Raw genomic sequence first — 12496 nt, forward strand, 5'->3', positions numbered from 1 at the left:
TGAGGCCAGAAACCGGGGCCCGTTCTGTGTTTGAGGCCAGAAACCGGGGCCCGGTCTGTACCTGAGGGGGCTTGAAACAGAGCTGAACCCAGCTGTTCCAGAGTAGTCAGACCTACATTTTAGGGATTTTTTTAACAGAAATAACTATTTCTATGCTTATATATTTTAGAAATAATGGTAAAATAAAATTCACAATCCTTTAAAAATCTTGTTTGTTTTTTGAAGGTCTCTTTCAGGCACAGAGCATTCTCAGAAAATGATTTATCAGTTGATCGGTGTATTTTCTCTGACTGCAGACTCTTGAATGATCAACACTGGTCCTTTTATAGAGCGGCGTAGACAGTGAGGTTCCTTAAAGAAAACACTGAATCATAAATCAATGATCAGACTGATACCAACTTTATTGACCCCAGCATGGATGTAGAACATGTTTCTGTAGGACAGACACTAACAGGATCTGATTCTAAATCTGACAAACACACAAAAGAATAACTGACCAAGGAAGAAATCACTGAAGCATGTTTACTATCTAAGAGGCCAGACTGCCAGACCGGCTCAGATGGAGCAGACCGGGTAGTGTAACAGCTCACAGACAGAAAGAAGCGAGCAGATGAATGTGAAACACAGAAGATCATCCAGAAGTTCATTTTCCTCTGACTGAATTCAAGAAGGAAACTCTTCATCTGAGAGCAGGACTGTGGATAAAATGGTAGCAACAGTCTCTGAAGAACATGCAACCATGCCGTTTATTTAAACTTGAATGTTTCTTCAATATTTAAACTCATTTCTCTCCTTTTCTCTCATTAAAAGAGCTGCTTCTACCATGTTTATGAAGTTTTTTCTGAAGATTGCTGGAAAATTGGTTAAATTGACACATTCTGATGGAAAAGTGGGGTGTAAAACATGTCAGTTTGTTCTGTCTCTTGTTCCTGTCATAAATTTTGTTCCATTCAAGATCTTTAGTGCAGCATTTTATTTTTATTTACCAAACGTGCATTGTTAAAAAACTTTAGAAATTTGGGTTTCAATTTGTCATCAGAGATATTGATGGGTCCTGAGGCAGGACCAGTGGAGAGCCACTGATCTAGTGTGATCATAGTGTTTAAAACCATTTCAGACGTTCTCATGTCTGTGGTCTCACACCTTTAAAAGAAGGTTTCAGATTTTAACGTCATCTAAGAAGAGCCTAAACCTAAACTGGCCAACTGGTCTGATAAGTCTCCGCCGGCGCCACCTTCTTCTTCGTGACCCTCGTTGGCGTCCTCTCTCTGCTCTCCAGCTCGCTCCAACGCTGCCGGATAGTCGGGCCACAAACTCCTCACAATCCGATCTGCTTTCTCATAGTCATGAAAGGGGGTTGAACGATCGATCGTAACCCCCTTTACCTCACAGAATTTGAGACTCTTTCTTAGTCGATCCACATCAAATTTCAGCACCTGAAAAAGACAAGGAAAGACAATGATTAGAGTCTGGGTCTGGTCCAGGTTTCTGCCTGTTTTACATGAGTCTGGTTCTGGTCCAGGACTGTTGTTGTTCATTATTCTGTGCGTCCATGAGAACGTAAGTGAATATCTCTTGTTCTGTTAAGTTTGTATTTTTCTACTATAATGCCGCTGTTCGCTCCGACATGTTTCTTTACTTTGTGTTTAGCACGCCCACAGTCGTGGAAGCAGAGTCTGGGGGCTTGGATGTGGGCTCTTCTATCTCTAGGACTGAGGTCGCTGTGGTGGTCAAAAAGCTCCTCGGTGGCAGGGCCCCGGGGGTGGATGAGATCCACCCTGAGTTCCTCAAGACTCTGGATGTTGTAGGGCTGTCTTGGCTGACATGCCTTTGCAACATCGCGTGGACATCAGGGACAGTGTCCCTGGACTGGCAGACTGGGGTGGTGGTCCCCCTCTTTAAGAAGGGGGACCAGAGGGTGTGTTCCAATTATAGAGGGATCACACTCCTCAGCCTCCCCGGTAAGGTCTATTCAGGGGTCCTGGAGAGGAGGATCCATCGAATAGTCGACCCTCAGATCCAGGAGGAGCAATGTGGTTTTCGTCCTGGTCGTGGAACAGTGGACCAGCTCTACACTCTCGGCAAGGTCCTAGAGGGTGCATGGGAGTGTGCCCAACCAGTCTACATGTGTTTTATGGACCTGGAGAAGGCATTCAACCGTGTCCCGTGGGGAATCCTGTGGAGGGTGCTCTGGGAGTATGGGGTACCGGACCCCCTGATAAGGGCAGTTCAGTCCCTGTATGACCGGTGTCAGAGCTTGGTTCGGATTGCCGGAAGTAAGTCGGACTCGTTCCCGGTGCGGGTTGGACTCCACCAGGGCTGCCCTTTGTCACCGGTTCTGTTCATAATTTTCATGGACAGAATTTCTAGGTGCAGCCAGGGCGTTGAGGATGTCCGGTTTAGTGGCCTCAGGATTGGGTCTCTGCTTTATGCAGACGATGTGGTTCTGTTGGCTTCATCAGGCTGTGACCTCCAGCTCTCTCTGGAACGGTTCGCAACCGAGTGTGAAGCGGCTGGGATGAGAATCAGCACCTCCAAATCTGAGACCATGGTCCTCAGTCGGAAAAGGGTGGAATGCCCTCTCCAGGTTGGGAATGAGACCCTGCCCCAAGTGGAGGAGTTCAAGTATCTTGGGGTCTTGTTCATGAGTGAGGGAAGAATGGAGCGAGAGATCGACAGGCAGATTGGCGCGGTGTCGGCAGTGATGTGGTCTCTGCATCGGTCCGTCGTGGTGAAGAAAGAGCTCTGCTGAAAGGCGAAGCTCTCGATTTACCGGTCGATCTACGTTCCCACCCTCACCTATGGTCATGAGCGGTGGGTTGTGACCGAAAGAACGAGATCTTGGATACAGGCGGCTGAAGTGAGTTTCCTCCGCAGGGTGTCTGGGCTCTCCCTTAGAGATAGGGTGAGAAGCTCGGCCATTCGGGAGAGACTCAGAGAAGAGCCGCTGCTCCTCCGCGTTGAGAGGAGCCGGATGAGGTGGCTCGGGCATCTAGTCCGGATGCCTCCTGGACCCCTCCCTGATGAGGTGTTCTGGGCATGTCCCACTGGGATGAGACCCCGGGGAAGACCCAGGACACGCTAGAGAGACTATGTTGCTCGGCTGGCCTGGGAACGCCTTGGGATCCCCCGGGAAGAGCTGGATGAAGTGGCCGGGGAGAGGGAAGTCTGGGCTTCCCTGCTTAGGCTGCTGCCCCCAGACAGCTGTCTGGATTCTGCTGGTCTGTGACTGACTTATGCTAGGTCTTAGCTTGTTTATGAACCAATATACATTCTTTTCACATATAGTGATTCCTTATCTTTCATTTTGTCATCACATTTGTTGTATTTTAAGCTCCATTAATTCTGTTTATGTCGGAAAATTGAGCTTCCACTCGTGCCAGGATAGGAACCGCTGTCAAATTACTTGACTCTCCCTCTGTGTGCATTCTGTGAAATGATATACAGCTTGGAATATGTAAACTGATGACACTCCCTTAAAGTTTAGAGGATCCTTTCTGTGTGTTACAGTCACCATGTTGTTTATATATTGTTTCATATGTGAGAAATAGGATGCAGTATTTGTCATTCATTCAAACTAAAGATTTAATCTGCTTTTGTTATCATATTCTTTATTTGTAGAAACCACACATCCTAACATCCATAGAGCAAATAGCAATGTACACCATCCTCCGGTTTCAGCAATAACTGAGTGGCAACTCAAAAAGAGAGAGAGTGTGTGACTGGAGTCATTTCCTCATCTTCCTGTTCTGACCGGACAACCTGTGGCACCTGCAGATATATTAAACAAAAATATTCTAATTCACTCATCACCAAGGTCACAAGAGTGGTATTCAGCAACCATCACCTCCTTCACAGCTTCTGTAAAAAGAGCAGTATGTTGTCGGCATATCAACTGACTGATTGATATGATGGTGGTTTGGTGTTATGATTCCATGGATATTGGTGTTCTGACAGATGGCTGCAGCTAAAGGTTCTATGAAGATGGTGAATAGTGAGGGAGAGAGTGGGCATCCTTGCCTAGTCCCCCTTTTTAATGGGGGGGAGGATACTTCACATTTAGTATCAGTGTTCAGTGAAACTCTACCGTTAATTTTTATCCTCAGCCGTTATCGAAAAATAAACATTTTAACTGTGAGACAGCGATGACGTAATTTCCCGTGGCCAGAGAATTGTCTGAAATCATTTTTGCATTTTGCAGTCCACTACGTAGTCCACTAAATAGTCCTAGATAGACCACTACATAGCCCACTATAGTCCACTATGTAGTCCACTCTAGTCCATTATATAGTCCACTATAGTCCACTATATAGTCCACTATAGTCCACTATTGTCCACTATAGTCCACTCTAGTCCACTATAGTCCACTCTAGTCCACTCTAGTCCACTATATAGTCCACTATAGTCCACTATGTAGTCCACTCTAGTCCATTATATAGTCCACTATAGTCCACTATATAGTCTACTATAGTCCACTATAGTCCACTATAGTCCACTCTAGTCCACTATAGTCCACTATAGTCCACTATAGTCCACTCTAGTCCACTCTAGTCCACTATAGTCCACTATATAGTCCACTATAGTCCACTATTGTCCACTATAGTCCACTCTAGTCCACTATAGTCCACTATAGTCCACTCTAGTCCACTATAGTCCACTCTAGTCCACTATAGTCCACTCCAGTCCACTCTAGTCCACTATACAGTCCACTATAGTCCACTCTAGTCCACTATAGTCCACTATGTAGTCCACTCTAGTCCACTCTAGTCCACTATATAGTCCACTATAGTCCACTATAGTCCACCATGTAGTCCACTATAGTCCACTATGTAGTCCACTATAGTCCACTCTAGTCCACTCTAGTCCACTATGTAGTCCACTATAGTCCACTCTAGTCCACCCTAGTCCACTATGTAGTCCACGGTAACAAAGCTAGAGCAGAAGCAGAGCATGAAACGGGTGAAGGTACCTTATTGTCTACATGGAAGGCGATGGCGACATTATCCCAGACATAAGACAGGCCCCTCCCACGGTTCACTTCCATCTGCTGTAGATCATCGTTGTGGACCAGTTCAAAGCTGAAAAGTAAACAGAAGATTGAAATGAATCTCCTCAGTAGGTCTCATACAAACTACAGGGACAGAGATATCCATCATGAACAGAGACCGACAGAACTGTCATGTGTTTCAGGCAGGATGCAAGTTTTTAAAAGTGAGACAAATGTAACTATTCCAGACTGATACATCTAAGACATTTCTCTGAAGCCAGGTGTACACTGTGCGGTTTCAAGCCGACCATACGACCGTTGTGGCAAAATGTCATCTCATACTGCACGACTGAATCGTGTATGACGCACAACCTGAGTGCTCTCAATGTGCGACTGAAGTCAGTACGGACTGTGAGAGAAACCCACAGAGTTTCCTTTTTTAAAGACTCTCACACACTCAGGGTGAAGCGTCTCCAGTCATACCCCCCCCCCCCCAAAATCTATCTCTCCCAGGCCCGGATTTAGAGTGCATGAGGCCCCTGGGCCATAAGTCTTGGAGGCCCCCCCAACGGCCACCCCATCACCCGTCCCCTCCACCACACATATGTTGTACAGATTACTGTATGAACTGCAGCCTGTGGAGATACCTGTAGTTTATACAGGATTTACACACGAAGGTTGAGGTTGTGATCAGAGACTGCAGCTGTTGATCACAACCTTAAAGACAACACCTGTACCTGATCTGTCATACAGGATTTACTCATGTTTGCAGTGATGCTGTCCCTGGCTAGCTGTAGTAGATGATGCACACACTGCTAGAAAAGAAGTACCCACTTCTTAATAGGTTAGCCCTGGCTACACTCCTTTTCTGCCACATCCTACCTGTGTTAGGTAGATTTTTTTCTGCAGGATCCTCAATCAAGACAAAATAAAGAGTGGCTCTTTAAAAGCTGCAACCTAGATCTAAGAGGATCTTTGGCACTAACTAAGCCCGCACAAGTGATGAAATGAGCCAGACTAAAAGCACTAACCTTCTAGGGAACATTTTTATGACATTATTAAATGCAGAGGGTTTTGTCAGCTTATTGAGTTTATTTAAAGCTCTGATGCTTTTACATACTAAAGATTTGGAATTTGCATGTTGTGTCTCTTTTAAATGCTTCCTCTTTAAGTTTAAATGCCGGATGCTGCTTTTTTTTAGTTTGGTCTTAAACACTGACAATTTATTTCTATATGCTGCAGGTTTAAGTTTAAAGGGATACTTCAACATTTTGTCAAATCTGCCCATTGCCATAATCCCTCTAGGTTTACTAATAGGTTCGTTACCTTTAGCTGTTGGTGCGAGCTGTTTTTAGATCGGCGCTGCTGAGTTAGAAGCTGCACAGCTAACGCGATGGTGTCTTATGGTATTCCGGCTTTCCCTCATCAAACTCATCAAATACAAAATCCAACAACTCCAAAACGCTCTCATGGACAAGCTGTGACCTGCACATTCACCACGCTATGAAATAATAACGTATAATTATGTAACATTACGACACATGAAGCAAATACTCAGAACTATTTCTTGAGTGAACCGCTGGGCGGAGTGACACAGTGCAGCAGCCATGTCTGGAGTGTAGTTCTGGCTTTGCATTCAGCTTTAAAACATCTCTGTCTCATAATGTTCCATGATTATTTCATAGCGGACAGCAGAGCGAGAGATTTGGCTTAATCAATGTTTTCTTCTAAAGTGTCTGCAAAAAATATAAAAATATAAATATATATCTTACGGTTTGTGAAAACTTCAAACTTTAAAAAATGCGTAAAAAAATGGGGTTCAAATATGTCTACCCACCGATGAGTTCCCAACTCCCGCTTCCTTGCTAGCAAACGGGTCTTCCTCTGGTTCTGGGTCCTCCTCATTCACAATTACAACGCCAAAGAGGCGACACATATGAAAAAAAGTGGAAATATCTTTCAAATGTCTTCTTTCTTCTGTCTCTTTCTCAGTTTTTGTTTTCTGACTTTCTTTTATTCTGCTCCACTGCTCCATCATTTCTTTTGAACTCCTCTTTGCACCTCTCCGCTCTCAGGGTCACCTGACTTGTTGACCACACAGCAACCAGAAAACTTTTATTTACAAATATATTACATACAAAAAAAAAATTAAGATGTACTTGAAATTCAAAACAGAAATTGTATTATTGTTTTAGTTTTTAAAAAGAAAATATGATAAAATCAAAGGCAGGATGACACTGTAGGATGGGCTAGGAGGCCCCCTAGAGGTTGGAGGCCCCCGGGCACCCGCCCATTCACCCGGTGGTAAATCTGTGGCTGATCTCTCTCTCTCTTTCCCTGTCTCACACACACAAAAAGCAGCACCTCAGTGGTCTGTGGATAGTATTTCCTGCTCGTTTATCTACTTTATCATAGCGGGGGTGTATCAGAAAGTGGTTCCAGCCGTTGTCATGGTAATTTAGGACGTTGTCTGACTGTTTACAAAAGAATACAATCCCCCAAAAACTGTTTGCTCTGTTCACGTTTCTGCTCTGACTGTGAAGTGTCTGGAGTCGTATCAAAAAAATATCAAACATGCCAGAAATCCTCCCCACCAATCAGGAGCTGATCGTAAGGCCCGTGGTCGGCCGTCATACGCCCCTGTACACAGCACGAAAAATGACGCCTGATCCGACTGAGAGGCACACGGCTACAAAAGGAGTTGTGCGACTCTAAATTCGCGGCTGAATCGCAGAAAAATCGCAGTGTGCACCCAGCTTTAGGCATCATTTAGAAACAGTGTGGATGCTAACTCAGCATCCCCACTAATGAGGGGGGGGCAAGAGAGGAACCTTGATGGACGCCATAACACCACTAAGATGTTAGGACTTCATCGTCAGGAAAAAGGTGTTTTGTTGATTCTCCTCCATGTTTCTCATCATTAGGGCCCGAGCACTGACCAGTGTGAGACCTATTGAATCTGTAGGAACCAGGGTTTTTTTCACAACTTTTCCATTTCTGGGGCCTTAACATGCTCCAAAACTCGAAATTTGGTGGCTTGTTAGATCCTGCTGAAAAATGTCGTATTCTGGTGGTTACATTCATCTTGCTCAAAAAGTGGCCCCTCAGGGGCCCCAAACCTGGTTTTTGCTAGTATTTAGGAGCCCCGCCCACAGGTCCTCTAAAATGCACAGGAAGTGACATCCTGAAGGTAAAGTGTCCAAATTTGGCCATTTTTCTGTCAATTTACAGTCCTCACATTTGAACAAACTCGTCTGAGGGGACGTATCCCATTGACTCCAGACTGGTATTTCCTGAAACTAGACAAGATGTAACCCTGCAAAGCAGATGGATTCGCCTGTTTACATGTTTCTCTCTGGTGAATCCATCTTCAAAGCTCCCGTCTGAACCGTTTGGGCCCGGTTAGAAAGTGACAGGACCAATCAGAGATGAGGGGCGGTACCTTCAGGCGCAGCAGAGTCGTGACGTAAACAAGCAGCAGCAAGAGCTGGTGCAGTTATGGAGGAAGAGACTAGTGTGGATGCTGCTAAAGCGCCAGTTTATCAGAACTTGACATTTCTTGGTTAAAAGAAGAACAAAGAACAGCAGTGAGCTGTTTTCTTTTCAAAAACCACAAAAGTCGAGTACTGACATGTCTGCAGTCGCCATGGTTACCGTTATTCCTCACTAGCCGCACACGTGCAGCTCGATAGCAGCTACGTCACGTGTTTTGTTGCTCTGATTGGCCCGTAGAGATGTGACAGACAGAACGTTCATCCAATCACACTCCGAGTTTTTTTCAAATCCTCTGCCTTTTCTCAGACGTTTCCTACTGAAGCTTTCCCAGATGGATGTGTGAAACAGGTTAGACAAGATGGAGATCTCAGCTTGTGCTCTACAGGAGTTTTGACCAGGGGGCGGGGCTGTAATAAGGGCCCAAACTTTGACGGCCACTTTTTTTGACCATTTTTCTAAAAAAAAAGAAATGGTGTAAAAACAACAATTATTGTCCATAACTTTTTAGTGCTGACACCAATCATCACCAAACTTCTCACAGATGATCCCCCATGGAGCCTCTATCAAATCACGCACCAACCTTAGAAATCAATAACCCCGCTCCCTTTTTTTTTTTTTTTTTTTTTGCCATTTTTCACTTTTCTCACTGTAAAAATTCAGCCCTCCAACACCTTAGAACTGAGGCAGATGATCTTTGGTCAGCACATGCTCCATGGCCACACCTACAAAAAAGCCTCTTGGACCCCTGCCAAAATACCAACAGGAAGCCCAAGTTTCAAAATAACGCCTCTTTTTGGACGTTTGTTCACTGAAAACTGATGTAATTTTGGAGGACATCATTCTATGGCCTTCAGTGTGTTATGGCAACACATCAGTATCACACTGAACATGCCCACATGAAAACGGCTCATCATGGCGCCCTCCACTGCCAACAGGATGTGATGCAAATGGGTCATTTCTGCATTTGTCTTACTGTGTTGAACCATAATGCTCTGATTTTGACCTCAAGTCCTCAATATCTGTCCCTACATTGACATGTTTTCATTCCCGGATGACCCAGTGGCCATGGCGGCCATTTTGATCCTTCGCCATGGGACAGGAAGTGGGTCATTTCTGTATTATTCTTACTGTGTTGAACCTATCACGCTCTGGTTTTGACTTCTATTCCTCAATATCTTTCCCAACATTGACAAGTCTCATTTCCGGTGCCCAGGTGGCCATGATAGCCATTTTGATTCTTCGCCAAGAGACAGGAAGTGGGTGTAACTCTCATAAAAAACACCTGATTGCCTTCAAATTTCACATGTATGATCAGGGTCTGCCTCTCTGCAGATTTCAGTGTTAATTTAATGATTTTGCTGTAGTGCCACCTACTGTAAGACACCAGTAGCACATCAAAAATTGAATGTCAAATTTATTTATTAATTTTTTCTGGCATGACATAGTCCTTCCCTGATCACTTTAACATATCAGCATCCACCTTTGTCACTCTGCCACCTACTGCTGAGGGGCAGTATTACCTCATAAACAGTGCACCATACTGATTTTTTTTTTACATGATGACACTCAGAGGATGATCTCCATGGTCTCCCTGCCATGCTGCAGCACAATGCAAAGGTTTGCTAACACCCCACTGTTGCCACCAATGAGCAGCTGCACCACACCCTGACCTGCGCCGGGGTGCGAGGGCCCTTCAAGTGCTGCTTGCAGCCCTAGTTTTTGAGGTTTTTTTCTGATATTATAAGGAAGTTCACAAAAACTGAAAGGTCAATTTTCCAACGTTCACTTCCTGTGAGCGGTTCTTACCTGTGTTTACCACACATCGCCTCTGACCTCCACAGGAAGTAGCCGTCTCTGTAACAGCAGACTGAGTCTGGGTCGTCTGTCAGTAACGGGTACTGTAACTGTTCCAGAATGCCTGGGCTGTGGACCAGAACAGCATACATCACTTCCTGGTCGTAGAGGTGGGTCTGAAACACTCGCATGATGGGCTCAGCTCCTCCACAGAACTGGAGACAAGAAAATCAATCAATCAATCAATCAATCAATCAATCAATCAATCAATCAATCAGTCAGTCAATCTGTCTGTCTAGCTATATACATACACACACACACACCCATATATATATATATATATATGGGTGTGTGTGTGCATGTGCATACAACCCCAGTTCCAAAAAAGTTAGGACGGTGTGTAAAACTGTCGGAGTTGTGTTGCTGTTATCAGATTCAAAATGAGCTCTTATTTTCATGAAATGATAAAATGTCTCAGTCTCTGTTGTTTATGTTCCTTTGTGGATCACATGGGTTTATGAGATTAGACAATTATTGACTGAACTGTTTTTACATTTTACAGTGTCCCATCTTTTTTGGAATCAATCCTGTAGATTTAAACGGAGAAGGGGGGTTACCTGCTCCTTGTAGGCTCTCATTATCTCCTCCACGGTTAGGGTGAAGCGGAATGGTCCCAGTCTGGAGCTGCTCTGGAAGACCGGGGAGGAGGCGAACTTAGACAGCAAGCTCTGCTGCTTCTGGATCTGCTCCTCGGTCCGGTCTGGGTAGGTGGTCTCCAGGAGTCTCCTCTCAGCTGAGACTATCTCCTCTGGACCCACGTCCAGACTCCACCACAGTAAGCCTTTGAGCCAGGGGTTCGTGAAGCCCCCGTCCCCCCTGATGCCCTCTAATCCATCTATGTCTGTGTCGTGTCTCAGACGACACACATGAAACTCAGGCCGGGGGTAGTCCGGGATGTTTTCTTTGAAGAGGTAGTTATTACCTCTGGCTCTGGCTTCTATTCTCAGGTCGTTCAGCTTCAGATGGCGACCTTTGGCAGCATGATATTTGAATCCTCTCTTATTTTTATGTCTCTCCATGATCAGACAGCCAGTGATCTAAAATGTAAGCCCTTAAACAGAGGAAAAAACTCTCTGGTTTAGGGGGGCCGGCTCTCAGCTGACTGCATCATAGTGATGAAAGGCCCTCCTACTTCCTCTTTCCAGAGAAATGAGCTCACAACATCCAGAAGTTTCGTTTCTCCTCTTCACAGAGCAGCCAACTCCCTCCTTCTCTGCTGGAGTCGTTTTTCTTCCCTCCTCCTTTGTTCAGATTATCACCAGTGGAATATTTTATGGTTCCTGTGTGAATCATCTTTGCTGTGTCAAACAGAAACTGTCCTCAGACCTGTGTGTACACGTCCTCTCTACAGAGGGGGGTCAGGGCTGCTGTGGTTAACAGGAACGTCAGGCTGCTGGCAGCTGGAGCCAATGGGTGTCAAAAAACACCAACTTTAGTCCAGGATCCAGACCAACAGGGTCTCAGGTTAGTTATGTCTCCTTAAGGCATTCACATGTGCTTTGAATATATAACCAGTGAAAATATCTGCCTGGTGTTTTTGATGATTGGAAGAAGACTGCGACACCGGATTTCTCAGCGACCACGTTTAATTTCTAGCAAATACAGTAAGACACAGAAACTCCCGTGAATTGCCAGCCAGCTCCAAGACCAACACAAAAGAAAAATACAGCAATAATGTTAGCTTGAAATGCTATCTTAAACTCGCTCTGCGCTGCAAACATCCAGACTTCATAAAAGTAATGAAACAAGAAACTTAAAGCACATAAATATGTAAACAGGTGGGAAAAAAGTAAGGTCATCGTAAGAACTAAAAATATGTGACATTTAAAATGAGGATGGAAACGGATATAAACTTGAACAAAACAATGGACGCCCTCGTCTCCCAGGGATTCATACAAAAGGAGAGAGAGGAGGGGGCAAAAAGAATATCTACAAGTGACCAACGAAGAAGAAAACAAAGGAAGGAGGGGCTCCAAACAACAACACAGCGTCATGGATTCAACGTTCCTCTCAGGCTGATACTGGACGGTTAAATGACAGGGAATTTTGTCTAATTATAACAAGGAATAATGAACTATGGAGGTGTATTTTGTCCCTGTTACATATTCAGTTCAATTCAATTCAAACCTTTATTTATTCCCTAAAAGGACATCGAGGTTT

General features: G+C 44.8%; 1 protein-coding gene across 1 annotated transcript in view; it reads right to left on the reverse strand.

Moving 5' to 3' along the window:
- The window catches only part of LOC121518360, a 37377-nt gene extending 25944 nt beyond the window's left edge, over positions 1-11433 (reverse strand). The window contains exons 1-4 of the mRNA XM_041800615.1: positions 10894-11433; positions 10289-10491; positions 4970-5078; positions 1110-1436 (exon numbers count right to left, since the gene is read on the reverse strand). Of these exons, the coding sequence (XP_041656549.1) occupies positions 1176-1436; positions 4970-5078; positions 10289-10491; positions 10894-11355 (1035 nt within the window). The 5' untranslated portion in view covers positions 11356-11433 and the 3' untranslated portion in view covers positions 1110-1175. The remainder of the gene's footprint in view (positions 1-1109; positions 1437-4969; positions 5079-10288; positions 10492-10893) is intronic.
- Between the last annotated feature and the right edge of the window lie 1063 nt (positions 11434-12496).

Source organism: Cheilinus undulatus, linkage group 12 (genome assembly GCF_018320785.1).
Source record: "Cheilinus undulatus linkage group 12, ASM1832078v1, whole genome shotgun sequence".
Lineage (NCBI taxonomy): Eukaryota > Metazoa > Chordata > Actinopteri > Labriformes > Labridae > Cheilinus > Cheilinus undulatus.